At 39.9% G+C, this 26,923-nt stretch overlaps 1 protein-coding gene across 21 annotated transcripts in view; it reads right to left on the reverse strand.

Moving 5' to 3' along the window:
* The window catches only part of ABLIM2 (actin binding LIM protein family member 2), a 201,552-nt gene that overhangs the window by 139,990 nt on the left and 34,639 nt on the right, over window positions 1-26,923 (reverse strand). For 10 of the 21 annotated variants that reach the window (XM_042855514.2, XM_042855511.2, XM_024100043.3 and 7 more), the window contains exons 1-2: window positions 12,759-12,924; window positions 3,599-3,742 (exon numbers count right to left, since the gene is read on the reverse strand). In XM_042855514.2, the coding sequence (XP_042711448.2) occupies window positions 3,599-3,742; window positions 12,759-12,774 (160 nt within the window). In that variant the 5' untranslated portion in view covers window positions 12,775-12,924. Of the gene's footprint in view, window positions 1-3,598; window positions 3,743-12,758; window positions 12,954-26,923 lie in introns of those variants that run through there. The other 11 variants (XM_065597106.1, XM_065597102.1, XM_065597105.1 and 8 more) reach the window with 5 other exon arrangements.

Below are 26,923 nucleotides of genomic sequence, written 5' to 3' on the forward strand. Positions count from 1 at the left end.
ATAAAGGAGGCATTAGTGCAAATGTGAAACAGGCACATTGGCTTACAGAGCTACACCAATTTACACAAGTTGAGGATCTGACCCACTATGATCAATTAAACCCAATATGCAAGGTTAAATACCTAGGAGGATGCATACACTAAAAAGTGGACCATTTCACCATGGAGGAACAGAGCTACTGTTTCCAAGGCACATACAGTACTATAGCAATCCAGGGTCCAATGGGTTTTGATTAAAGATTGAGTAGCAAGACCTAAAGAAAAGATGGGTGGATATATGGTAAAGCTGATCCTGTATAGCAGGCCTTGTTTTTCTACATCTGAGGTTCAGGTTGCAAGTTCACTGCCTTGTCTTTGACTGTAACCTGGCGAAGGACAGAGAAACCATGCACAGCACATTCCACTTACATCTGTGTGACTTTACAGTAGGGTTATGCAGGGCCCTATTTATTTAGTAGGGAAACTGCAGGACTTCACACAAGGCCACTATAAGTTTGCAGAGCAGCGTTCGTGAAAGTTGTGTGAATTTGTTCCTTCCACAGCATGCTAGAGGTGATCATTTAAAGCATGAAGAGTCATGCCCTCTGTTTTTTTATTTTTTAATTTATAGTCAAATCTATGCCAGTCATCACCAAATTATCTGTGTACCTCAGATATATTGGGCTTGTATATGCTCCTGAACTATTTCCTAAATAGTAATGCTTGATGCAGTTCACTGTTATGCTGTGTTAGTGTAAGTATTAGAAAGATATCATACTATAAACACCGAGAACAACTTGAGTCAAAATAAAGATGATCCCTATCTTTATTATCTATATGGGATCAAACTTTAGTTGTCCAGGGTAATGTAATGACACCGTGACACTGGCAGGCCAAGTGCCAGCTCATGCCAAAGTCCCCATATCTCAACTAGACACTAACAGATAAACATAGCTGTAATCTGTCTGGCTCACTTGTGGGTTGATATTGATAAAATAGGTATTAGAATTATAAGAAAGAATTTAGTGTTTAGAGTTTAGATTTGTTTGAACACTTGTGAGATGCTGCATGCTTTAATCTTACTTGTAATATCTGTGTTCCATGTTGTAATGTAATATATTTGAACGGTTGTATTGTGAGTCTCTGTGACTGAAGGAGAAGACCCATCAATACCAGACAGGCTATGAGTGGTTCTTACAATTGGAAACTCCTCACATCGGGATTGAGGAATCGTCAACAAAAGGACTAAAAACTTATTGCTGTTCTGCTCTACTCCCTGTGAAGAGGAGTCATGCAAGTGGACTCATCCCATCAGATGAGTTTGCACCTCACATCACATAGCAGGAGGGGGATAAAAACCTTGAACAAATGCAACTAGGTATCTCTATGCTGCTCGGAGATGCTGGGTCAACAAGCTGTTTCTAGGCATAAACAAGAGATCCCCAGCAGCTTCGCCGGGTTAGCCCTAAAGGACAAATAGAACTTGATGATTATAGAAGCCTATAGACTTTTGAAAACCTAAGACTGGAACTCATTTGTGTATCTATGTTAGCTTGCTTTAACCTTGTAAATAACTCTCTAATTTCCTTTTCCTATTTAATAAATCTTCATATAATTTACCATAGGATTGGCTACAAGCATTGTCTTTGGTGTGAGACCTGAAGTGCAACTGACCTGGGGTAAGTGACTGGTCCTTTGGGATTAGGAGTAACCTGAATATTGCTGTGATTCTTGGTGTAAGGGACCATCTACAACAGAGATACACTCACCTGGGTGGCAAGACAGACTGGAGTGCCCAAGGGGCATGTGACTCCATGTTAAGGCTGTTAAAGTGCTTAAGGAATTTGCACTTGGAACTCACAATCTGTCCTGTGGTTGGCCTAGAGGACCAGAATTTCTCTAACATCACGTACTGTATGAAAAGCTATTGTGACAGATGCCCTAGAAGTGAACTCGGAAATGGATTTAGTTTGAATTTTATAGCCCTAATAGTCAATATTTTATTATGTTTTGTAGTTCTCTTTCATATTTTTCTACTGCTTTAATGAAAAAAATAAAACCGCATTCTCATAGCTGTTAACCAAAGAGTTTACAGCCTAAAGAAAAGAGCATTGCCTTATATTTCAATGGCACAAAGTTTAAATCCTGTTATTAAACTTTTATTAAAACTGACTTGAATGGGAGCTCTGTCTGAGTAAAGACTTAGGAACTTGGCCCAATGCAAGGGACACCCAGACAGATGTTCTGTAGTTCCAGACTGATAGGCTGAGTTGCAGAAATTAGGTTTTTTACTTGGTCTATAAGTGATGCTTCTGCATCTTCAATACATCAGTCTGGAACATATTATGGACTTCATTGATTTTATTGGAGCGTTCCTGGCATTCATAGCATCGTTATTATTACCTTTAACCTGGATCTGTTTCCTCACAGTTATAAGTCGGAGCAATCATTAACCGATGTATTAGCTTTTCAACCCTCTTTCTGACATTTCTCTTTGTTTTGGAACATAGTGGAGCTTTATCTGGGAAACTTGACAGAGATAGGGTGGGACTTTGAACCTTTGGAGCCAGGTTCATTATTTTTATATATTTCTAGATGTCATTTCAAATAGAAGATGTCTATAAGCAAGCTGTTGGCACCTGGATAATTCATGAAACTCACAATCTACATAGGGATAACCATGTAGCAATATGATAATACATTCAATTGTTTTGATAGCTAGTAAGCCAGGCAGCAGAATATACCCCATTCCACTCCACTCAAACCTCATACCCTCCCCTTCCCACAACTAACACTCTATCAAATAAATTGGTTCTATATATCACTTATGTGCTCACAAGTAACTGTTACTCCTCCCAATGTAAGATGTGCTCAACTATATTTTGAGCAGAATTAAAAATTAAACAAACTGCACACATGGCCTGGTGGATAAAGAACTAGTCTAGGAGTTAGGAGACCTGAGTTCTAAGCATAGTTCTGCCTTTAACCAGCTATGTGACCTTTAGTAATTCACTTCATCTCTCTGTGCTTCGATTTCCCATTCCAGCCTAAGTCTGCCAGCTCTTCCGGGGGGATGGTCTTTTACTATGAGTTTGTACATTGCCTATCACAGTGGGTTTCAGATCTCAGTTGGGCCTTCTATAATTTACAGCCTAAAGAATAGAGCATCTGTATTATAGGTGGTGATTGGAAATAAAGTTTCAATAAACTGCTGACTGGCAATAGCTAGGCAAATGGCCTACTAAAGATTAATTATCAATTTGTTCATTTATATGAACAAAACAAAACAGACCCTTAAAGCCTACAAAGCTATCCTGCAAATTGGACACAGCTAATCTATGGAATCTTGTGTTCCTTTGTTATTACCCTTGACTTCCACCCCCCATGCTGTGTTCCTCTCCCATCTTGTCCCTATTTAGGCCCCAATCTTGCAAAAAGCTCCATCTGGGTGAACCTTTGCACTTGGAACTCACTGCAGGATCAGGGTCTTAGGACCATAAACTCTTTGATGTGAGGACTGGCTTGTACTATAGATCCGTGCTATTTCCAAAACAACGGGGCCACAATCTCCAAGGAATTACTGCAATATATAACAGCAGTAATAACTAGTAAACACTTACCTTTACAAACAAAGCACTTAATATGAAAATATTTGTTCTGAACTCTCAAAACTTCCCCTTTGCATGGGTTTCCACAGTTATTGCAGAGAATTGCTGTACCTGATGGTTTCTCCAGGTGGCTATGTACAGCCTGTGGTTGAGAAACTGTAAAGAAAGACAAGTTGTATAAGAACATACAGTAGATTAAAAACTTCTGCTGGACAAATTACATAAAATGATGGTCTTATTAGACAAACAAATAATGAAAATTGACATTTCAGTCAAAACATGCCATGAACATGACTCCCGGGCCAAAATGGTCTCACTTTCTGGTGTTGGCCAGCTCCTGTAGTGGTCTTTTTAAACTTTATTTTAATTGAATTTGCTTTAGAGTCATATGTCAGTATAAACAGTTTGCTCACCAATTTAAAGCATCACTGCTGATTTTCACTTCCATTTAGGTTACCACCGCAATAATGAAAAAGAATTATACACGGCTTATGAATTTCACAACCAACTTGAACAAAAACATTTTGGATCAAGGGTTGTATAAAGAGAACTATACAAAAAAATGGTAAAACATTTTTTTGAAAATTCAACTGCCTTTTTTCCCCCCCAGTTTGCATCACACTGTTTAATTACAATTTTAAATTAAATATTTTGTCAATTTAAAAAAAAAAATCAAATCAACCAGCTCTAGTTACAAATTATTTTCTGAAACTGATGTGTCACAGATCTCAAGCACCTGATTCCGCCCCAGACTGCAAGCAATTACAAAAGACTTTCCTTTAGCTCAATTGATAAGTGCTTATGCTTTTATAACCAGAGGATCTAAATTCTGTTTCCACAGATTACATGAAATTCCAGATAAGCATGCTGTACAATAAACATAACCATGAACTAATATGTGCCCACTTATTTGTTACAGTAGTATTATGCGATGAAAGATAAAGATACTACAAAAATATTGTAAAGTTTCCCTAACTTTTGAATGCTGAGCTCCTCCTCAGCCAAATAAAACCAATTGCACTCTTCCTCTTCCTGCAGCCTCATCATGCATTGTTAAAAGCCTACACATATTAATTGTGCATCCTCCATGTGCCCTCTCATGGCTAGTCTTTTTGGTGCCTTCCTCCACATCCTCCTAAACACAACTCTTTGGAAAACACTGGCATAGATCTTCAGATGACCCTTTCCCCTCTTTGTTACATGCTTTGATGAGAATTTAAATAGCTTAAAATGTTGACATATAAAGTACCATCATTAGCTATTTTTCATGGGTACTGCAAACTCAGAGAGATGTCTCTACATCAGTTGCACTTGCTTTATGTTTGAAGGTTTCTTTGTAACCACAACAGACTTTTTTCAAACTAAGGATGAGAATCTGGAGAAGAACTAAGAGGCCTGTGCTCCCAACTAGTCCTTCGCCCACGTTAATCCCACAGTTTGGAAAACACCTATGTACTGTATATAGCAAATTTCCAGCAAGGAGACACAGAAAGTTTTGGGAACTTTAAAGAATGTTAAGCATTATGACATTACTACAGAGTTCTGATATGGTACATGCTTGGTAACCTTGGTACTCATATAATTGTTCTTAGTCAGCAGACACTTTCTTCGGTATGTGGCACTGAAGTACCAAGATAGCGATTAATTTATTACTGCATAAAAATACATTTGAAGCCACTGAAGGAATAACTATAATAAATATGACTTGGTGAGTGGAGCTCTGATCTCACTTATTGACATCCAGAGCAAATGTTCTCAGCTGATAAGTCAAAATATGATTGCTTCTAACCAATAGTTTGCAAACTCAAATTGAAATGTGGGTGTGGGGAGGAAAATCACAGTGCAATTTGCCCCTTACATCATCACTAGTGATAAAGAGTCTGCAATCAGAACTTCATTGACAACTCTGTGGCAGAAAAGTAAGACAGTTACATAGTAGCTTTGCTCATCCTAGCCACATACAACAAATATGGATTCTTCTATCTCAAAATTTGCTAACATAAAGACCAGGATAAAATTTTCACAAGTGCCTAAATCTCTAGGAGCCGAAGTCTCAGTAAAAATTAAGGGAACTTAGCCAATTGAACCTATAGCAGAATTTCTGGCAAGGAAGACATAACCACTGATGTTGGAATCAATCCAGGATAGTGGGGTTAAAATACTTCTTCTCATATAAAGTATCATGTACTCTTGCAAATCAGATTCTTTGCTAAACAACATATCCAGGCACTTTCTTCAAACTCCCAGGCACAGTCACCCTTTTAGAATAGTGAAAAACAGAGGAAAGATGTTGTTCTGCTTTCCCAGAAGTATATATCAAAATGTTGAGCAAGGCATTTATTATGAAACATGCAACTAACTAGTCATTTGTATTGCAAATACTTAATACTGGAGGAAGGATCCTGCACTGGAAGAGAGATGATCTAACAGGTGTTTTCTATTTCTAATCTCTAAAAGCCAAAGCCTGCAAACTTCTCCTCACACAAGTATTCATGTGAGGACTACTCACTTGAGTAAGGATTTTTATGATTAAGCTGTAAATTTACATATAAAAGAAATGTGTGCAATATGCTAGGGATGCATGCATAAACTTTGTTTTTCTACGTTATGTGACTTTCAGTCAAAGTTATTTTTCTATTACATTTAGTAAATAGTACACTGAACGTTCAAGCTCGTCAGCACTGAAGGTAAATGTCATTTTAAATCAGCTTAAATCTTATTGTGATAAAAACAAACAAATACACCCCAAAAGCAACTCCCCACCCACTCTTTACTCTGTGTATGTTCCAGGTTAAAAATAGTTGATAGGTTAGTGTAAAAAAGTGATTCTAAGGGTCTTTATCCTGTGGTAACAAATTAAGGCTATAATCCTGCTGCCCTTCTCCAAGCAAATGCCTATTGACTTCAACAAGAGATGCAAGTACAGTATATGAAGGCTGCAGAACTGAGCTCATTTAGGCTAGCAAAATATTGAGCAAATTAAAAATTTGCTGCCATCTTGTGATTTAAAATAGAAATTGCACCTCTTAGGTTGTTTATGCAAAAGAGCATTCCAAAGAATTATAGGAAATGTTGAACACAAACTTTCTAGTTCTTGTAATTTTGCTACAGTACATTTATTATTTTTACATTTTAATATGTTAGGTAACAGTGTCTATGGACAGTGTCTATGGAATTATTAACAAATTGTAACAGGCTTGTATTTGACTCGCCACACCCATAGTAGTTTTCCCACCTGGCAACAGATTAATACAGGGAACTAATAGAGTGAACAAGGGAGAGTAAATTACATACTGAATGTCCCTCTTCTTACTCGAGGGATTCAGCAAATCATTCTAAAACTGGGTGTTTTTTCCCCCAAAGTGTTTCCAGTTCAGCTTTTAAAAGTTTCCATACACTCTCACAAGAAGAAAACAAATGCAACTTAAAAATAAACTGATCAGTGGTGTTATGTCCTCTCATACTGACCAATAATTAAATTAAATTAAATTAAATCAAATCATAAATAAATTAAATAAATTAGTAAAAGTGCTATCAGCCAATTACCCCTTAATTTTCCTTTATAACTATTTCAGGGCTAAAAGTTGTCTCCCTGTATTTACTCTAATGCTCTGATCCTCCAAATACTTGTGCATGTAACTTTGTATGTAGCAGTTTTTCAGAGCAGAAAGACATTAATGCAGTCAACCATGCAGATGTTTCCTCTGCGTGAAAATTATGAACATCTTTTCTAGTAAATTACTAGAGATTTTTATCAAAGGGTTTCCTCATTTGGAATTGGCTGTAACTGCTGCTTGAACTCTGGACGCTTACACGGAAATTTCATGTAGTGTTTGTTAAAAAGAAACATTATGAAAAGGTTGTTGTCAACTGCACCCGTGCTTACAGTCCCACCTCCTTTGGGGCAGCCAGACTTACTGCAGATTGTTTCCCTTGAATGCTAGCATTGATTCAGAAATGTGCATTAGGGCCAAGTGCTCTGCATAGCTCCATGTAATACCTAGCCTGCAATGTAACTGGGAATCAACACAGTAGCCTTTTTTGTTACAGTAGGACTCAAAAAAAAAAGAGGCGGGGGGGTAGGGGAGAACCTATCTGGCATGTCTTTTTGATGTCTTAGCATTTTTTGTTTAACAATAGTTTCCAAGCCAGGAGTGGAAATGAAAAGTAAAGAAGAATTATATTTAGCTAAAGCACAGGTATGCAACAAACTGTAAAACAACTACACCTCTACCCTGATATAATGCAACCCGATATAACATGAATTCGGATATAACGCGGTAAAGCAGCACTCCGGGAGGGCGGGGCTGCGCGCTCCAGCAGATCAAAGCAAGTTCGATATAACGTGGTTTCACCTATAACGCGGTAAGATTTTTTGGCTCCCGAGGATAGCGTTATATTGGGGTAGAGGTGTATAACTTTTTGCTTGCATTCCATTTTTTAAATCTCACAAGGATGCATTTGACATTCAAAAATAATCATGTTAAATAAGCATGAATGAACAAACAACAAAAACTAACAGGGTGCTTTATTTTCCTCTCCATTCAAAAGGAATTAATTAATTTAATATATTAATTCTGATCGGTGTTTCACCCAACATTCTCTGTGGATACAACCTCTGTGGGGTCATAATAAAACTATGTTTCTTCATAGAGTTTAATTAAACATTGTCTCTTTCATCTGGAATAACAATGATAGAACATGAGAAATAACTCCTTCATATAGAGAACTCTTCTTTTATTCAAGTTCTACTACATTTTTAACTTACATTCATTTCAATAAAGTTTTGAATCCAGTTTCTTTATATAGTAATTCTGATCCTTTTACTTTTGTTTGTATGTGTCAAAGTTTAGCTTCAAAGTGTATGAGGATACTCCATCAACATATTTTGTTAGCAATATGCTGTCATCGCTTGTGGAGTTTAATGATTATACAGTATATTAGGACATTTACCGTAGCATCCTCCTGATTAAAGTTCTCATTAAAGTTTGAATGATCACATACTTTTCCTAGATTGCTGAATTGAATGAAATTTGAAATTCACCTTTATTTACTCTACACTTAAAATAGCCTCTGCTGAATTGAAATATAGAGGGACCCCTTGTTGTGTTGGTGATGATAGTATGCCCAAAATCTTGCCAATGTTCTGCTGTGCCTGGGTCTGGTACCTCCACAGGTCTGGATGAGGAAGCAGATTATAACTACCCATATTAGAAAGTCACTGATAGTTTGTGCATCCTTACTCGCTTCTTCAAAGCCCTAGGAAGAATTTCCTGTACGCATATTCACAAGAAAATCAACAGATTATAAAGAAACGAGTAAGAGTAGAACACATTTCCAGAGCATTGCCACATGGGCACTATCTGGTGCCGGGAACTTTATTGCTGATATTCTTGCTAAATATCCATGTGACAGGACACCCTGATCACTGACAGTGCTGCAGCCTGGGGAAGGCTGCAGGCCCAGCTGAGGGCAATTATATATTTTCTGGTGTGGTCGCTGTGAGCACCTGGGTGGCAATCACTGGGCTAACCAGGTAACTGGGGAGAATATAAGGGGAGGAAACAGGAAGCAAGAGGAGCTCAGGAGGAAGCTCAGAGAGAATCTGGGCTCGGAAGTGAGGGATGTAGGGAAGCCTACCTTGCTGTAAGCGTGTATTGCACAATTATTACTATGTAAGAGGGAAATAAATACACACATTGGTGTAAGATAAACAGCCCGGTGTGCGTGTTTGTGACCGGAAAACCATCTGAACTGGCCAGACAGTGAGGTTCACTGGGTAGCGATGGAGATGTCCTGTGACAATCCAGTATCAACGTATTTCTGATATCAAAACTCAGACAGCCACCGAAATCACAGGTTACCTACTGAGTACCCAGCAGGAGTGAGGTGCTGCTCCAATTAATTCTAGTATTAAATAGGGTTTATTGAATTAGCAGTGACTCGTTGAAAAGAAGTAAGATTTTCACTCACATACAACTGTTTATATGACCATCTATATGGCCCTGATAAGACTGATCCTGGATTACTGCATGAGTTTTGCACACCTTAATGCTGGAAATATAAAGATGAATTGGAGGAGTACATTATTAGGGCAGCTGAGGTATTGATTTATATTGAGGGAGAAAAGTAATTCAATATGTATAATATGGTTGAGCCACAACTGAGGGGATATGGGATAATTTGACTAAGCAATGACTGAGGGAAGACAAGGAGAATCATCTACAAATATCTAAAGGATGTAAGTCTGGAGAGGAATTATTTAGAGGACCAAAGTGGGCATTACTAGAAATGGGACGATTTTTTATTTTAAAAGATAATTAATGTTAAATATCAGGAAAAAAAGTCCTGATCATGAAATATATCGATATTAGACTGGGAATTGGAGATTGGAAATGTTTGGGAGCCACGTTATTTGGGAAATATAAAATTAAGTTGATGAATGGACTAGATAGTTTGCTGTGGGGACTATCCTGCAATGGCAGAGTGGTGCATTAGGACTTTCATGGATGTTTTCCATTTAATGACGTTTACTCTTCATAGAACAGTTTTTCAAAGTAGTTATTTAATAACCTTTAAACCACACCAAAATTCATGTGAGATATTATATTATGTGAATAAACTTTTCCATCCCTAAAGAACAAGTTCCCATTATCCTAAAAATACGTTTCACAGTACTGGAGATGTGCTACTTCTCACACCAAGGAAACTCTGCTGATTGCCACATGGATGGTGTATAGCAGAGCTATACATTCCTCCATAGCCATCCCATCCATAACTGACCATTTTCTACCCATGAAATGGAAAAATTTGGGGGGAACAAAAATTAATAGCTAAACCGAGCATAAAGGTTTAAAAGAATCAATGTCCATTCCCTAGTTCATATGAAAATATGAACAACAAAACAGATACAGGCAGCACTCCCAGCTTTGAACACCAATGAGCATCTCTAGTGATGAATACTATTGCACACGTCTGGATGCATAGAAAGTGGCTCAATACTATACTATCAACATCAAACTGTTGCATCACTAGGACTAGAAGTCAGCACCAAAATGCAAAGTAGATAAATGAGAGATGGGAATGCCATTCATTCATTAAATGTTCGAAAGACAAATGTCTTAGGGCCCTAACCTAGGGTGTGAGAGACCCAAGATCAATTGCCACCTCTGCCACAGACTTCCTGTGTGACTTTGGGCACGTTCCTTAGGTCCAGATTTTCAAAAGTTATTTAGGTGCCTTAAGAAAAGGAAAAAAAAAAAAAAAAACGATGGACATTAAACACCTTGCACTTTTGAAAATCCCACTAGGTGCCCAACTGCATCTTTAGACAGCTAAATACCTTTGAAAATCTGGCGCTTAGCCTCTCTCTGCCTTAGTTTCACATCTGCAAAACAAAGTACTACACAGTACTTCCCTACCTCACAAGAGGCTTGTGAGAATAAATACAGTAGAGACTGTGAGGTGCATACTATGGTAGTGATGGCCAGATAAGCACCTAAAATAGATTTTTCCTTTAAAAATCCTTGAGACCCTCTGGAACTTTGCTGGGTACTGGGGATGTCCCTCTAACCCTTCGGCAGAGGCTGCAGAGCAGAGCCCCTGCATAGATGCTACTCCAGCCTTCATCGCCTTTGTGCTTCCTTTCCCTCGCCACTGAAGGGTGGAGGAAGGGAGAAGGGCTAAGGAATCATGGAGTGGTGACTCCTGCAGGCCTCCCCATCCCTCCCTCTCAAGCCCCAGAACATATTATCAATCAGCTAGAGGTTTATGTTCACAGCCTTTTTCAAGATAACCCTCTCATGTTAATTGTCCCCTCAAAAGATTTTTCCATCTTAAATTTGACAGTAAAATAGATAGTTAGAGAAGTTTGTCAACTTGGCAACGACCCATCCACAAAAAGACCTCAAAATTGCATCCAGTTCTCTGGGGGTTTGAAATCTGACCACTTTACTGTATACTAACTACTGACTTTCTAAAGAAATCTTTTATACTGACGTTCAAGTAGTGTACTTTCTGAAAAGCAGGGTACAGTTCTTCCAAGGAATTCTTGTCAGTTGTTCCAACACTGCACTGCAGTGAAGTAAGCAGCATTAGTCTTTGTTTTGCACAGTTTATCTGACATATTTCTTTGCAGTGCAATGAACTACATAGAAAAAAACCCAAACAAACTTCATGTTCAATGAAGTCTCTAATTCTTTTCTAAAACTAAAATACAGTAATTTAATGTATTAATCCAAAAGGGTCCAGATTAGCAATCTTATATCTACATAGTGCAAAGAAATTAAATATTCATTATTAATAACTGGCTATAGTATCTCTTCCCAAGGCAACTAACAAAAGGTTTTGAAGTCTCATTCAGTACAGCCTAAGGATCAAAATCAAGTCATAGATTTACAGTGTAGCCTGGCACAGGAGACCAGATTCTTAAAACTGTAAGACTGAAACACCATGTGACATTACTACTGATTCCTGAGTACTTTGCATGGGAGATAGCAGGAAAAAGGGAGACAGGTTACCTTGCACAATGCAAAATAGGCTAGTGCAAACACACACAGTAAGATACAGAGTACAGTGCAAAGTGCTCAATGTGAAACAGTTTCAAATCTGCCCATATGTTCACATGCAAGATACACAATACACTGCAAGGAAGCAAGCGCAAGCAAACCCGTTACATTTATGATTAAATAAATGTCTTTAACATTCATCATTTCAGTTAATATGACCCTCTGCTAGTTTTCAACATAAATTGTGGATTTGTATATTTTTAGTGAGTTTGCACTGCATAAGGATACTGAACAACACTCCCAATGTAGCTGCATAAAGCACAACACTTTTTGACAATAGGATTTAGTATGAGATTTTAAAACAAGTAATAAGTTAAATAAAGCCATGGAGTTTTAAAATGTATCACCCATTCAACTACCAACATGAAATTCAGTTAACAGAGACATGCTAATTTGTAACTCGGTATTTTTCCAATTAACAAGAATATTTAGCACAACTTAAAATAGAGCAGTTCACATTTAACCATACTTCTGCACTCTGCAACACTTACATGCAATAGTACATTCTAATGACAATACACTTAACAATTTAATCAGAAAATTCCAAATGAGAGGCGAGTCATTTCTTGTGTAAATCCCCCAAATGTGGAGTCGTCACATTGTACCTGTATCCTCTGGCATTCCAGCATTAATTCAGTCGGTGACACAAGAAATACTGCCAGACATATCACCACTCCAAGTACCTATAATCTGCAAGGAGCACAGTTAAAGCACTTGTTGAACAAGTGAATTTGAAGAGTACTTCAACGGACGAGTGAAACTGCAGCAGCGCTCTGCCACTGGAGCTCCTTCCTGAGAGAAATGTGGCAAGGGTCATATGACTCCTGCAGCTCCCACACATAAACAGGATTATAGCCAAGAACTTACTGCCTAGTAAAAATAGAACTCTACAGAGGCCTCAAAATTCTCACATTCACAGGACATCCATCACTTAGGAACAGGCCCAAATATACGTTGGCCTTAGTGTTGTTATCCTTTTTGACTCAAGCAGGTAGCCAAAAATTCAGGATCTAGTAGGTTGTTCCAGTTAGGAGGAGAAATTGGTGACAGTCAGGTATTTCTTTGATGCAGTTTTGCTTATTTACAAAGAATGTACAAAGTCCCATGTCTCTGAACACAGAAGGAATCAAAGAGCAGGAAACAGCTTCTTTTGCTCACAGCACCAAAAAATATACTTTTCCGCCTGAACCCCTGGCCCATACATCATGCTTTCAGCTGCTCCTTCGGGCTGTCTGTGTGACTCCCTGGCCCTCTGTGGTCTACCTTTTATCCACACATATACACACCTACCCACCCTGATCCAAAACAATATGAAGCAAAGCCTCTCCGAACACACAGTCCAAAACTCCTCAGTGCATTCACATAACCCTTTGTCTCAGGTGGGGGCCTGTGACTAACTTGTCCCTACAGTTAAGTTAACTGAAGAGTAAATACACCCCCATCAAACTCAGCAAGGTTTTAACCTGACCACTAACAAGGTTTCACCCAACTCATGCAAACCATAGTACTGTGTGTATCCACCAAGATCACTCTCTACAGCAGATAAACAACAACAAGGATAATGAGCTCCTAGTGAAAAGAGAGGAGCAGAACACTTGGACTAAACCTCTACATAACTTGAGTTTGGGGTTGGTTGTGTTTGTGAAATTCATGGCCACAAAGACAAACATGCGCTGCGGTTGTTGGCACCAAGGGAAACCTGCAAAATCTCTCCTGTTAGCGAGTATCCCTGCCTCTCCCAAACACATACACATCTACTCCCCAGCATGAACCACCACAATTAGCTCTTCAAGCGCTACTCCGCGCCATTCCGCTCCAGCAGGCTCTTTTGGGAGCTACACGGTATAAAGAGCCCGCTAAGGACGCTGGTAGAACTCCCTTTTCTCTACAAACACATCAGACACCCTTACTCATGATGAGCAATACCTTACTTCATGAGTAGTCCCTTTGAAATCAATGGAGCTGCTAGCGGAGTAACTAATTACTGAATATTAGCAAGGTGGCGGCACCTTGCCGTAAAGGTTGCTTTTTCTTTATAATTCCTAGAATTCCAGAAGAAGGTTGTGTTCAAAAATCGTCCGGCAACCAGAAATTTATAGTACTGAAATTTATAGCACTACAGTACTCGTATGAGGTGAATTGAAAAATACTATTTCTTTTGTTTCGTTTTTACAGTGAAAACATTTGTAATAAAAAATAATAATATAAAGTGAGCACTGTACACTTGGTATTCTGTGTTGTACTAGAAATCAATATATTTAAAAATGTAGAAAAACATCCAAAAATATTTAATAACGTTCAATTGATATTCTATCGGGTAGCAGCGCAATTAATCACAATTAATTTTTTAATTGGGATTAATTTTTTTGAGTTAATCTCGTGAGTTAACTGCGATTAATTGACATTAAATATATGCCATTATTATTTAAGTCAATCTGTCTTGGTAAGTTTCTAGATATTATTATATCAATGAATGAATGAATGGTTATGACAACATAATTAAAACTGGGGTGAGGGGCTTTTAAAAAAACAACAAAAAACCTAAAAACAAAACACGCTTCCCCACCATCTTTCAAATATATACAGTACCTACTTAATTATGATTAACCATTGGGAATAATATACCAATGGTCGTGGTAGATTCTTCATCACTGACAATTTAAAAATCAAGATTGGATGTTATTCTTAAAAACATGCTCTAGTTCAAACAAAAAATAATTCAGGGAAATCCTATGACCTCTAATACAGGAGGTCAGACAAAATTATCCCAGTGGTCCCTTCTGGTCTTTTAATCTATGAATGTGTGATCAAGACAAAGGACATTTCTTGAGGTCTTGGTAGGAACGGCTGACAGTTCTTATATACTGCAGAAATCCCAGTGTACTAGATGGAAATGAGTAATTCTAACAAAGGGAGAAGCCCCTTGAAAATGTTTCCCTTTGATATATTATTTACAGGAAATATCCATGATTTCATCAGTTATTAATAGAAACAGAGTAAAGCATATTGTTTTGTTAGTCCAGTACTGACTGCAGGGAATACAACAACTGTTATCACAGATTTATAGAAGATTAGAGTTGGAAGAGGCCTCAGGAAGTCATCTAGTCTAACCCTCTGCTCAAAGCAGGACCAACCCCAACTAAATCATCCCAGCCAGGGCTTTGTCAAGCCAGGCCTTAAAAACCTCTAAGGATGGAGAGTCCACCACCTCCCTAGGTAACCCATTCCAGCGCTTCACCACCAATTCTAGTGAAATAGTTCTTCCTAATATCCAACCTAGACCTCCCCCACTGCAACTTGAGACGATTGCTCCGTGTTCTGTCACCTGCCACCATTGAGAACAGCCTAGCTCCATCCTCCTTGGAACCCCACTTCAGGTAGTTGAAGGCTGCTATCAAATCCCCCTTCACTCATCTCTTCTGCAGACTAAATAAGACCAGTTCCCACATCCTCTCTTCATAAGTCACATGCCCCAGCCCCCTAATCATTTTTGTTGCCCTCCGTTGGACTCTCTCCAATTTGTTCACATCCTTTCTGTAACTGGGGGAGCAAAACTGGACGCAATAGTCCAGATGTGGCCTCACCTGTGCTGAATAGAGGGGAATAATCACTTCCCTCGATCTTCTGGCAATGCTCCTACTAATACAGCCCAATATGCTGTTGGCCTTCTTGGCAACAAGGGCACACTGTTGACTCATATCCAGCTTCTTGTCCACTGTAATCCCCAGGTCCTTTTCTGCAGAACTGCTGCTTTTCTGCCAGTCGGTCCCCAGCCTGTAGCAGTGCATGAGATTCTTCCATCCTAAATTCAGGACTCTGCACTTGTCCTTGTTGAACCTCATCAGATTTCTTTTGGCCCAATCCTTCAATTTGTCTAGGTCACTCTGGACCCTATCCTCACCTTCCAGTGTATCTACCTCTCCCCCCAGCAGTGTCATCCGCGAACTTGCTGAGGATGCAATCCATCCCATCATCCAGATCATTAATGAAGATGCTGAACAAAACTGGCCCCAGGACCGACCCCGGGGCACGCTGCTTGATACCGGCTGCCAACTAGACATCGAGCCATTGATCACTACCCGTTGAGCCCGACAATCTAGCCAGCTTTCTATCCATCTTATAGTCCATTCATCCAATCCATACTTTTTTAACTTGCTGGAAAGAATACTGTGGGAGACCATATCAAAAGCTTTGCTAAAGCCAAGATATGTCACATCCATCGCTTTCCCCATATCCACAGAGCCAATCAGGTTGGTCAGGCATGACTTGTCCTTGGTGAATCCACGTTGACTGTTCCTGATCACCTTCCTCTCCTCCAAGTGCTTCAAAATGGATTCCTTGAGGACCTGCTCCATGATTTTTCTGGGGTCTGAGGTAAGGCTAACCAGTCTGTAGTTCCCCAGATTCTCCTTCTTCCCTTTTTTAAAGATGGGCACCATATTTGCCTTTTTCCAAACATCTGGGACCTCCACCAATTGCCATGAGTTTTCAAAGATAATAGCTAATGGCTCTGCAATCACATCAGCCAACTCCCTCAGCACCCTAGGATGCATTGCATCTGCCCCATGGACTTCTGCATGTCCAGTTTTCTAAACAGTCCTTAATCTGTTCTTTCACCACTGAGGGCTGCTCACCTCCTCCCCATACTATGCTGCCCAGTGCAGCAGTCCGGGAACTGACCTTGTCTGTGAAGACCAAGGCAAAAAAAATCATTGAGTACTTCCGTTTTTTCCACATCATCTGTAACTAGGTTGCCTTCCCCATTCAGTAAGGGTCCCACACTTTCCCTGACCTTCTTCTTGTTACCCTTCACATCCCTTGCTAGCTGCAACTCCAAGTGTGCTTTGGCCTTTATGATTACACCCCTGCATGCTCAAGCAATATTTTTATACTCCTCCTTAGTCATCTGTCCAAGTTTCCACTTCTTGTAAGCTTCCTTTTATAATAATTATAAAGAAAGTCTTGCTGTAAAACAATCTCTCAGTGGTGAACACTTCAGTAAACTGAAACAAGACTGACCTGTCATCTGTAACTTGAGGCAGCCTCTGACTAACAATGGGCTGAAATCAGAACAGCCGATCCAAAAATCCCATCTCCTACCCAGAACTTTTGGGTGTTCAAAATCCAGATTCAGGTCCAGATCAGAATGCTGTAGCTTGAGACCACTTCTGCTTCTAATTGACACAGTAAGTAACTGAACTCACTGCCAGGAACAGCTGAATGACACTTATAATTTACCTCATCTCTTTGGTTTTAGAATTATTCAATTTCTAAACTATAATTTATAGTTCTATACACACTAGCAGGTAGCAAATGCAACTGATGTCATAGACGTTAAATCCTAAGGCAGTATGACTTTATTGTGTTAAATATTTATGTACTACCTACACTGGGCCATATCCTTCCTCCCATTACTCATATGAATAGTCCCTTTGAAGACACTGACAGACACTCTGGCTGGCACTGCAGGTGGCCCATTCAGTTTTCCCTGAGGTGCTTTCAGTTTGGCAGAAATGCAGAAAGCACTTTGCTAAACAGCAACACTCAGAAGGAACAAAAATTAATAGGCAGAAAATGTGCATGAGCTTTCGGAAAAAAAAAATCACAGATCTTCCCCTGCTGTCAGTTTCATTCTCTATCAGAAGTCTGAACTATAAGTAAATAACCTGTATTTAGCTATTATACTATTTATGGGGCAGTCAAATAATGAACTAATTTGTATTTACAATTCTACTTACAACAGCATTTAATGTATATAATCTTGGAGCCTCCCCTGCAATCTCACAGTGTGGCTACTGCAAAGGCAAATCGTACTTCAAGAGCTTTAGGGCTGTCAGTGCTGTTTCAGTAAAGCGATGCCAGAGAAGTTATTACTCTCCATGAGCACAGGTGTGGAGGACGTGCCACTGACTCAGCTGAGCTTGATAGGAAAGAACAGTGCCAATGATACAAATAAGAAAGTTCTTCAAGACACAGTGACAATATTCCTGCATTTGATGAACCATAAAAGCAAGCAGTCAGGGTTATGGACTTAGACTGATTTCACTCATTAAAGACTTTTTCAAACCAACCAAACTAGACACTTTTAATATCCTGACATTAAAAATGATAGCAATTTACAGGTATAATGAACACCAGCCATATAATCAACACTGCAGAAAAGGACGACCAACTCCGTTCATTTTCTAATTTGCAGTCAAGTCCAGGGCACTGTAGTAATGGCCTCACTGTATCCCTTACCCATCTTCGTTGCAGGATCCACTTAACCAAGGTTACATTGCTCAGTTTGTTGCGTTTATTTTCTTCTTTGCAAAAGTATCAGTAGATAGCTTAGCAATGAATTTAGGACAATGAAATGCAATTGACTGATGGGAATTCCTTATCACGGTAGCTGTGGTTTTAAATGATGTAGTTGTTTTTTAAACCTGTTCTGAAATAAATTCAGGGGTGAAAGTGAGCCGGTACAGGCCGGTAAGGTGTACTGGTAAGAAGCCGGTACTGGCCCGTATGCAGCCCATGTTAAAGCGCTGCCATGGCAGCGCTTTAACGTTCCTGCCCCTTTTGCCTCCCCTGTTGACGGCCCTGCCAGTAGGGTCCGTGCTGGCAGGGCCACCAATGGGGGGTGGGGAAGGGGAAGGGGCACCAACATTAAAGTGCTACCGCGGCAAAGGACCCTCCTTAAAGCGCGGCCATGGCAGCGCTTTAACGTTGCTGCCCCTTCCCAACGCCCATCGGCGGCCCTCAGCCGACAGGTGAAGCAAAAGGGGCAACAACGTTAAAGCTCTGCTGCAGCGCTTTATCATCATTGCCCCTCCGCCCCCCCCCCCCGGGCCACCAATGGGGGGGGTGGGGGGCAAAAGGGTAGCTGCCCCAGGGCTGGCGATTTAAAAGGGCCCGGGGCTCCTTTTATATCGCCACCGGAGCCCCGGGCAGCAGGGGTCAGACAGTGCGGATGGGCTGGCTGGGGGAGGTGACCCCCCCCAGCCCCGCCCCTTCCACCCGAGGCCCCACCCCTTCCAGGGGCCAGAGCCAGCCCCCATACCGGTAAGAATTTATTATTATTTTCACCCCTGAATAAATTATATCTTTCACACTCACCACATGCAATTCCCCATCTCAACAAACATGGGTAATAATTAAGGTTTCAAAATTTAATGCAACCCTGTGTTCACATGCTCAGAGCTTTCTGCAATATCCATTTGCGAACTGAAGTTTTCCATGCTCTGCCCCACTTAGTTTTTTTTTTACACTAAAGCAAACTTCCTTTGCCACTTGAGCTGGGGGAGAGCGAAACAAGTAAGCTTGTTTTCCCCACTGTAAAATAAATAAATTCAGGTATTTTTAAACAGAGCAAATAATATTGTCTCGCAATAAATCGCCCCCATGTCCTCTTATGCAGGAGGCTGTCTATTTTTAGGCAGCAGAGTCTGTGTAGCCGTGGATTTCATGAGCTTTCTTAGGTCTCAAGGGTATTCAAAACTGGTGTGTATACTCCTTTCACAGCACACAGATATTGCAGAGTCCCCTGCCATCAGATGCAGCTACTTCTCCCATCAGCTGCAGTTACTTCCCTTGATGGTGCCTTTCACAGAGCCTCAGCTCTGGGGTGAATTTCACCCTGAATCAGCTGGAGAACACATTGAAGCTGTATTTATTAGGTGTTTCTCTCTGTGCTCTTTAAGTCATTTCCCTCCATATTCACTGCACTGCTTCAGATTCACTATCATTTAGAGTTTTACTTCCCTTGTTCTTTTCTTGCATTAAAGATAATCTGACATAAATAAATTATTAACAGAAGTGCCATAGGCCTGCCTGTGTGTGTGTGCGCGCGCGCGTATGTGAACATACACTATCCCTGATAAAAAAAAATCTTCATTTAAGAATTGCCAAGGATGGAAAATCCACCACACTCCATAGTGAATTATTCCATTGCTTAATTACCCCCATTAATCTGAATTTGAGTAGCTTCAACTTCCACTCATATCTTGTTATACCTTTGTCTGCTAAACTGACAAGTCCTATAGCTTATGATCAAGTCACCCCTTCACCGTGTCTTTGTTAAGCTAAACAGGTTGAATTCCTGGAGTTTATTGCGTGTTTTCTAATTCTTTAATTATTTTATGCTGGTTACTGTTCCCTTCTTCAATTTGATTTACTGAAATGTAAGATCTTTCCTCTTTAGTTATCGTTGTTACAGTAGCATTTAGACAGCCCATTCAGTAACTGTGGCCCCGCTATTCTAGACATGTGCAAACACAGGAGACAGAAGGAGCTTACAAGCTGGACAAATTGTGGTAGGGAAAACACAGCCACAGAGAGGGTAAGTGACTTGCCTAATGTCTCAGAATAGGTAAGTGGCAGAACCAGGAATACAATGCTGGTCTCCTGACTCGCAGTGACTTATCTAGAAGACTACACTTTCTCTCTTGAGGGCATCAGACAAGGATCTTATTTCTTCTGGAGCTTAGACCCATTTGGTTATCCAACCATTCGTGCAAGGTGTTGTTCAACCTTGCCAGTGAGCTTAGTCCTCAGGCATACTGCTAAAAGCCCACCCATATGGACTGAATGTAAAAGTCTTGCAAGTCATATGTTAGGTCCAACAATAATAACAGTGTCCCTTGAAGACTAGGCCAAGAAAGTTTACATCTGAAAATCTGGTTACTAGCCATTCTGGAGTAGGTTGAAAATACCATAGCAGAACAATTAGACCCTGCCAAAAACCAGTCTGCATAGAAGAGAGCACTCATGCTGAAGGGAAAAATGCATCTGTGATTGTCCACACAGGTGAGCTCTGAAAATTCACTTGCAGAGAAGCATTCCTCATCATGTACACGGCAATGAAACATACATGGGAACTTGCATGCCAGAATCATCTACAGAAAACTAACATCACCTGTGGCTTTTGCAATACGGGGGCCCAGTGTAAGTATACCATAGTTTGCATCATGATTTTATGAAGCAGAAGAGCTTAAAATCTGGGACTAGATTGAGAGTTTACTCTCTGCTCAGAGTAAGGGGCTGTGCTGACCCCAGAAGTAATTGTGATTCAGCAGGTCACAATTCCTTCCCTGATCCCCAATTACTGTTGGGGAAAAAGGAACCTACTGCAGTCCTCCAAAGGGTGCAGTTTACCTTGCCCATCATGTGGGCCCTGCTCTGCTGACAAGCAGGATGGATGGAGCCAAGACTCTGCAAACTCCCAACTCCCTTCTACTCACTTGCAGAGGGAAGTAAAGAAAGAGGAGGGGCGGTCCTTGGCTGAGTGAAGGAGGGGAGTCTAATGCCCTTTTACTCAACTGAGTGGCTAAATAGGATAAGAGAACAACCTAGCTTAACAGTGATTCAGGTAGGAAGAAATGATAGGGTGAAGTTACGGCCTACTTAGCCTTTAGAGAGCCTTTTATTATGATGCTACATACAGCATATCAACAACTCTCACAAATGCACATGCTGCAAGGAGAAATTTGCTGAACTTATGAAACTGAGGATAGTCAGTACAAAATAGGAAAGAGATTGGATCAAAGGAGACCTGGTCAAATGGAGTTAAGGGCTGACAAGCGCAATTTAGTGCAGAAAAACTGCCAAATAATGAGGATAAGGGAAACAATTAACAAAAGATAATATTTTCTAAAAGGTCAGGCACTACAAGACACTAATCAGGGAAAGGATTTGACAGCAATAGTGGGGGAGAAATTAAACCCATCTGCTGAATATCTGGCAGTTAATCAGCAAACCTAACAGGCTAATGGGATGTAATGTATTAATGGAGGGCATAACAGAAGTGATTGTAATGGCACTGTTCAAAGAACTGGTGCCATAATATCTAGAATTCTGAGCCCAGTCTTCGTTGCCATTTTATAAGAGAGACAGTGAAGAGCCAGAGTGAGCACATGGACCATCAGCTGGGATGTTCAAAGTTCTACACAGTAAGCAAAGAATTTAGGAATCTCCATCCATTAAAAACCAATGTGACTTTGGTAAATATGTGATCATGAAGGGTGTAGAAAAAGTGTCAGGCTTTGTAAAAACAATAAAACCATTTTGAGAATTTTCTTTGCATGGAGGGAAATTAATGTGCAGAATAGATGGCTAAAGGGTACAGTTGAAGAGACAAATGTGATTATTTATAAAGAACTAGATGCTAGCTCTCCATTGGTCCACACACATTAAAGTCAACTGGAGTTTTGCCTTTGAAAAAAAGTCAATGGCAAGTTATGGCCCTTAAATAGACAATAAAAAACAAGGTACTAGCTAACTAATCAGATGGACTTAAACAAGCTTCCCAGCCATCTTCTGTCCTAGAATGATACGTAGATATTCCTGTAATTCTGCTGTTTTGAGCTACCCAGGCCCCAAGAATATCAGAAGCTAGTAAGTACCAGATTCCATAGATAAAAAGCTTCTAATTGCATTGTCCCTCTGAAGTGTTTTTTCTAGAAACTAATGTAAGAGAGCACAGAAATCAATCAATAAATCAGGAAAATTGTGGATTCAGAGACCTGGTGACAAATGCAAAGTCAGGACACAGCACGTCGCTTGTTTTGCAAAACTTCTTTCGTTATAAAGGGATACAGCTGAAAAACAGCAGGCCAGATCCTCAGTTTGTGTAAATGGAGCAATGGAGCAGCACTGATTTACACTAGCTGAAATGGCCAAACATGTATGTTGGGCAGACTCAAATCTGCTCCCATTGAAATCAATGGCAAAACTCTCATTCATCCAATGGGAGCAACTCCACGCCCTAATACTTTTTAAAATATAAACCATTTCTGATCTCAGTAGTTGTATTTTCTTATTACTTTGCTACAAAATTTAAACTGTTCCCTATTTTGCTGTGGCTACTATTTTCCCTTAGCTCCATCTGAAATGAAATAATGCCTATGGGCACACTCAAGTACCAAGAAACAAAATCTAGAAATATTTGTCCTCACAGCTGTTTAAATAAAGCTGTATTCCAGGCATATAAGCATGAGTTCCAAACAGACCAGTTTCTGGAATTATTAGCTCTCTCTTTTTAGGAACCAATTAGAAATAGAGGTAAAACAGCATGATCTCTTTAAATTACTAATTGGTGTCTCCACAGAGGTCAAGGTGAACCTGAGATAATCAAAATATTAGAAAGATACTAATACCATCCAGTAATTTGTCTGTAAAAACCTATGCGAAAGCCACACAAAGCCCTGAAGCTGCAGATTAACATTCGCAATGTGTCTTAATATAGCAAATGCTAACAATGCAAACCACATAAAAATGCGGAGTCAAATAACTCCTTTCCATGGCAAAAGTACAAAAGTTACGTAACAGGAGTGCCAGGATAAAGGTGTGGAAACGCTGACTCGCTCTCCCCTCAGTGGTCTTGTGGCAAGAGGTGGTCATGGCATGGAACTGCATGGAGCTTGAGGGACTTGGGAACTGTGACCCAACTTTGTAGATTATTATCTGGTTATCTGCATATCTGTCCTAAGACCTGTAGCTCCTAGCAGCACAGCTGACTTGGTGGTCACACTGTTCTTCAGCTGCACAGTGAGTACACTAACCTACACACAAAGAGAGCAGTAGAAGCCATGGAGCAGAAATTAATGCTGCCTACAATCGTGTTGGGAACATGGTGCCTGGATGGCTTTCACCTCACCTCAGCCTCTCCATGAAAATGTCCTTTGCTCATGTGGAGGACTGATTCCAGCTTGGGGAAAGAGGGCTGTGTGCTTCATTTCTCTTTCCTCTGATCTTCAATCCTGGCCCTGTTTTCATGCTAATTATGTGTATTTGCTCCCATCTGTCTTGCTGAATGGAGGTCAAACAACAGAGGGGAGGCGGGGGGAACACATTCCCTGGCTAGGAACCGAACAAACATTTAGAGCCAGAGGAAAAAAAATAGTTTAGAGGGAATTTCCATGGCTAAGCTCTTCATCCTCTCCCAGCTGGAAACAAAACAATAATAATGTCTGTGTGTTATAATAACTCCAAAAGCAAAAAAGAGAAATAAAATCAAGTAGACAGAATGTTTTTATATTGCTAGCTAAATCATGATGAACCACCCCAATCACTATTTAAACATTTGCTTATCTGCCACTAAACCTGTATGTCAGATCCATGCTGCACCAGCAGGCACTGCAAACATTAATCTCATCTTCCAAAAGTGTGTGCCCTATTTTACAGTTTGCAGTGAAAAAGTTTGGTGGGAAAAATATCAAGAATTGGGGTCTGATCTTTTCCTAGGTTTTATTTCTGTGTTTAATTCTGACATAATGAAGGGATTAACCATTGTTTTGTTGCAGTCACCTAGTCACTTCAATTGCTTGCTTGTCTTGGACTTGCAAACATGTCGGAGCTAAACTGAGCCTTGCGATAAGTGGGTACAAATTAATTGATTTCAATGAAATTGTGACTGCATACAGCAGGGAGCAATAGACTCTTAGAATTTTATTATATATGTACAAATGAAGCTATTCTTTATCCCTATAGAACACATCAGCACACAGTTCTCATTTTCACATACAGGCTATACAATTTCAGTAATCAACGGTCCTTCAAAAGTACTTTCATCAGAATAATGTGTAATATTCACATAAGCATCAGTCCTGAACCTGGAACCCCCGTGCTACTTTCTGCACATCTCCGTAACCAAAACCTCCATTTATCTGCAGCAGATAAATTTTCAAACTGCCCAGACAGCAAATTCTTTGAACAGATGGGAAAGAATTTTTCTCTGTTCAATTTGCAATCTGACATCCTCTTCAAAAGCTGACTCAATTTCAGGTCAGACCAGAATAACTCTAGACAGAAAGAAACTTCATATTAACCCTTAGCAGAAAGACCAGGAATAAGCAGATTTAGCCTAATAATAATTTGGATGATTCATAAACAAGATGCACATATGTGCTCCATTTCTGTCTGTTGCAGGATTAGATCAAAATCCTAGATCAAATTCCGTATTATTGTAACTCTACTTATTTCAGTGCAATTAAAACAGAAATGAATTACTATTATACCTACTTTATCTGATTCACTGAAAAAATGTTTATGTGCATGATATATTTCAGGAAGAGAATTGATAAATGCTATTCAGAAATAATATATTTTGCATTTTGTTCACCGGAAGGGAATACTGTAACATATGGTTGGTGGAGAGAGGAGCTGGTATTTGAGACAGTTTTATAAGACCAAATAAGTACTAAAAGAAAATAAAGGCCAAACACAAGGAAGGGTATTCTATTTTAGGGACCCTTCTTAAAAAAATCTAAATGGCATTTAGTTTCACTGAGACTGAATCTGATTAGCACCATCATCACAGGCAAAAAATACAGTGAACCTAACCTGTAAAGAAAGCCCAAGTGCCAGCCATTTCAGTGCTTTGTCTTTGAGAACGAAGTTTTTTTCCATCCACCATAGAAGCTTTTCTTTTTATTTATATTACAATAGCACCCAGAGGATTTCAGCTAACCAGAGTTTCTTATGCTGCAGGTTGTTCTTATCCTCTATACATGTTTTGATAGTCTGATATACATAGATCATATAGACAGATGAAGGTCATCACTATTTTGTGTAAAGGGCAAGGAAGTATCCCTGTAGTGTAGACCAGAGCTTAGTTCAAGGAGCCAGTGTATGTAATTCCCTGCCTGAGCTTGTCTCAATGAATCCATTTATTTCTGGATTCGTGGCCGACAGCAAGACTTTCCAATGCAAGTCCATCCTTCCCCAGCTATTTCAACCTTCCTTCATCATTATCTTTTCACTGTTGGCATGAATGGCTGATAAGTAAATACCAATCCGACAGTCAAGAGTTATCAGTCTTCTGTGCAAAGAATCCAGTCCTGCAAAATGTGCTTCATAACATTCAAAAATAAAATATGGCAAAATGCTTCCTCTCTATTTTGTGGTTCAGTCTGACCACTAGGGACACAGCCCCACATCTGGGGAAGTGTGAAGCCACATGACCCCAAAGTTAATTCACCCAATGATATACACCTCTACCTCGATATAACGCTGTCCTCGGGAGCCAAAATTTTTTACCACGTTATAGGTGAAACCGCATTGTATCAAACTTGCTTTGATCCACCGGAGTGCGCAGCCCCATCCCCCCGGAGCACTGCTTTATCACGTTATATCCGAATTCGTGTTATATCAGGTCGCGTTATATCGGGGTAGAGGTGTACTCCTTTCCAGGGACGGAGTTCCTCCCTCTGAGCAGCCATGGCTCTGTCTCCTTCCTGCCCATTTTGGCGTGCCATGTGCCATAGAAGGAAGCAACTGTGCCCGACTGCTTTGTAGGGGTGCAGGAGGAGAACTCCTTATATGCTGTCCCCAATCCAGACCATGGACCTGTGGAGCAGTAGGACACAATCTGGCCTTTAGATATTTCTAAGGTGTCTTGCTCATAAAATATCTCACAAAGGTATTGGTTTTAATAAGAATTAGCCATACTTTTTCATAGAGACAATAAACAAAAAGCATAGCAAGCTACACCACAGCAGCATGTTTCCAGTATTTATTTCTAAAATAGAAAGTCATCAAAGACAATTCTTTTCCCCCATCCAAATATTCACAAAGTACATGGTGACTCAGATGCTAAATTCCATGCTCTGGCATCCTGTTTCTCTCCATTATTTAGAGTGACACTGTTGCTCTCACTGATTGAAAAGTGCTGCAATGGTTCTGCTTTGCAATTAATTAAATCAACATTCACTCTAGCCCAGGGAATTTTTCTGCACTGCTAAGCACTATCGATGCCTCTATCTTGACTCTTTTTTTTTTTCCATTAGTCTTA

The sequence above is a fragment of the Chrysemys picta genome, chromosome 5 (genome assembly GCF_011386835.1).
Source record: "Chrysemys picta bellii isolate R12L10 chromosome 5, ASM1138683v2, whole genome shotgun sequence".
In the NCBI taxonomy this organism is placed as follows: domain Eukaryota; kingdom Metazoa; phylum Chordata; order Testudines; family Emydidae; genus Chrysemys; species Chrysemys picta.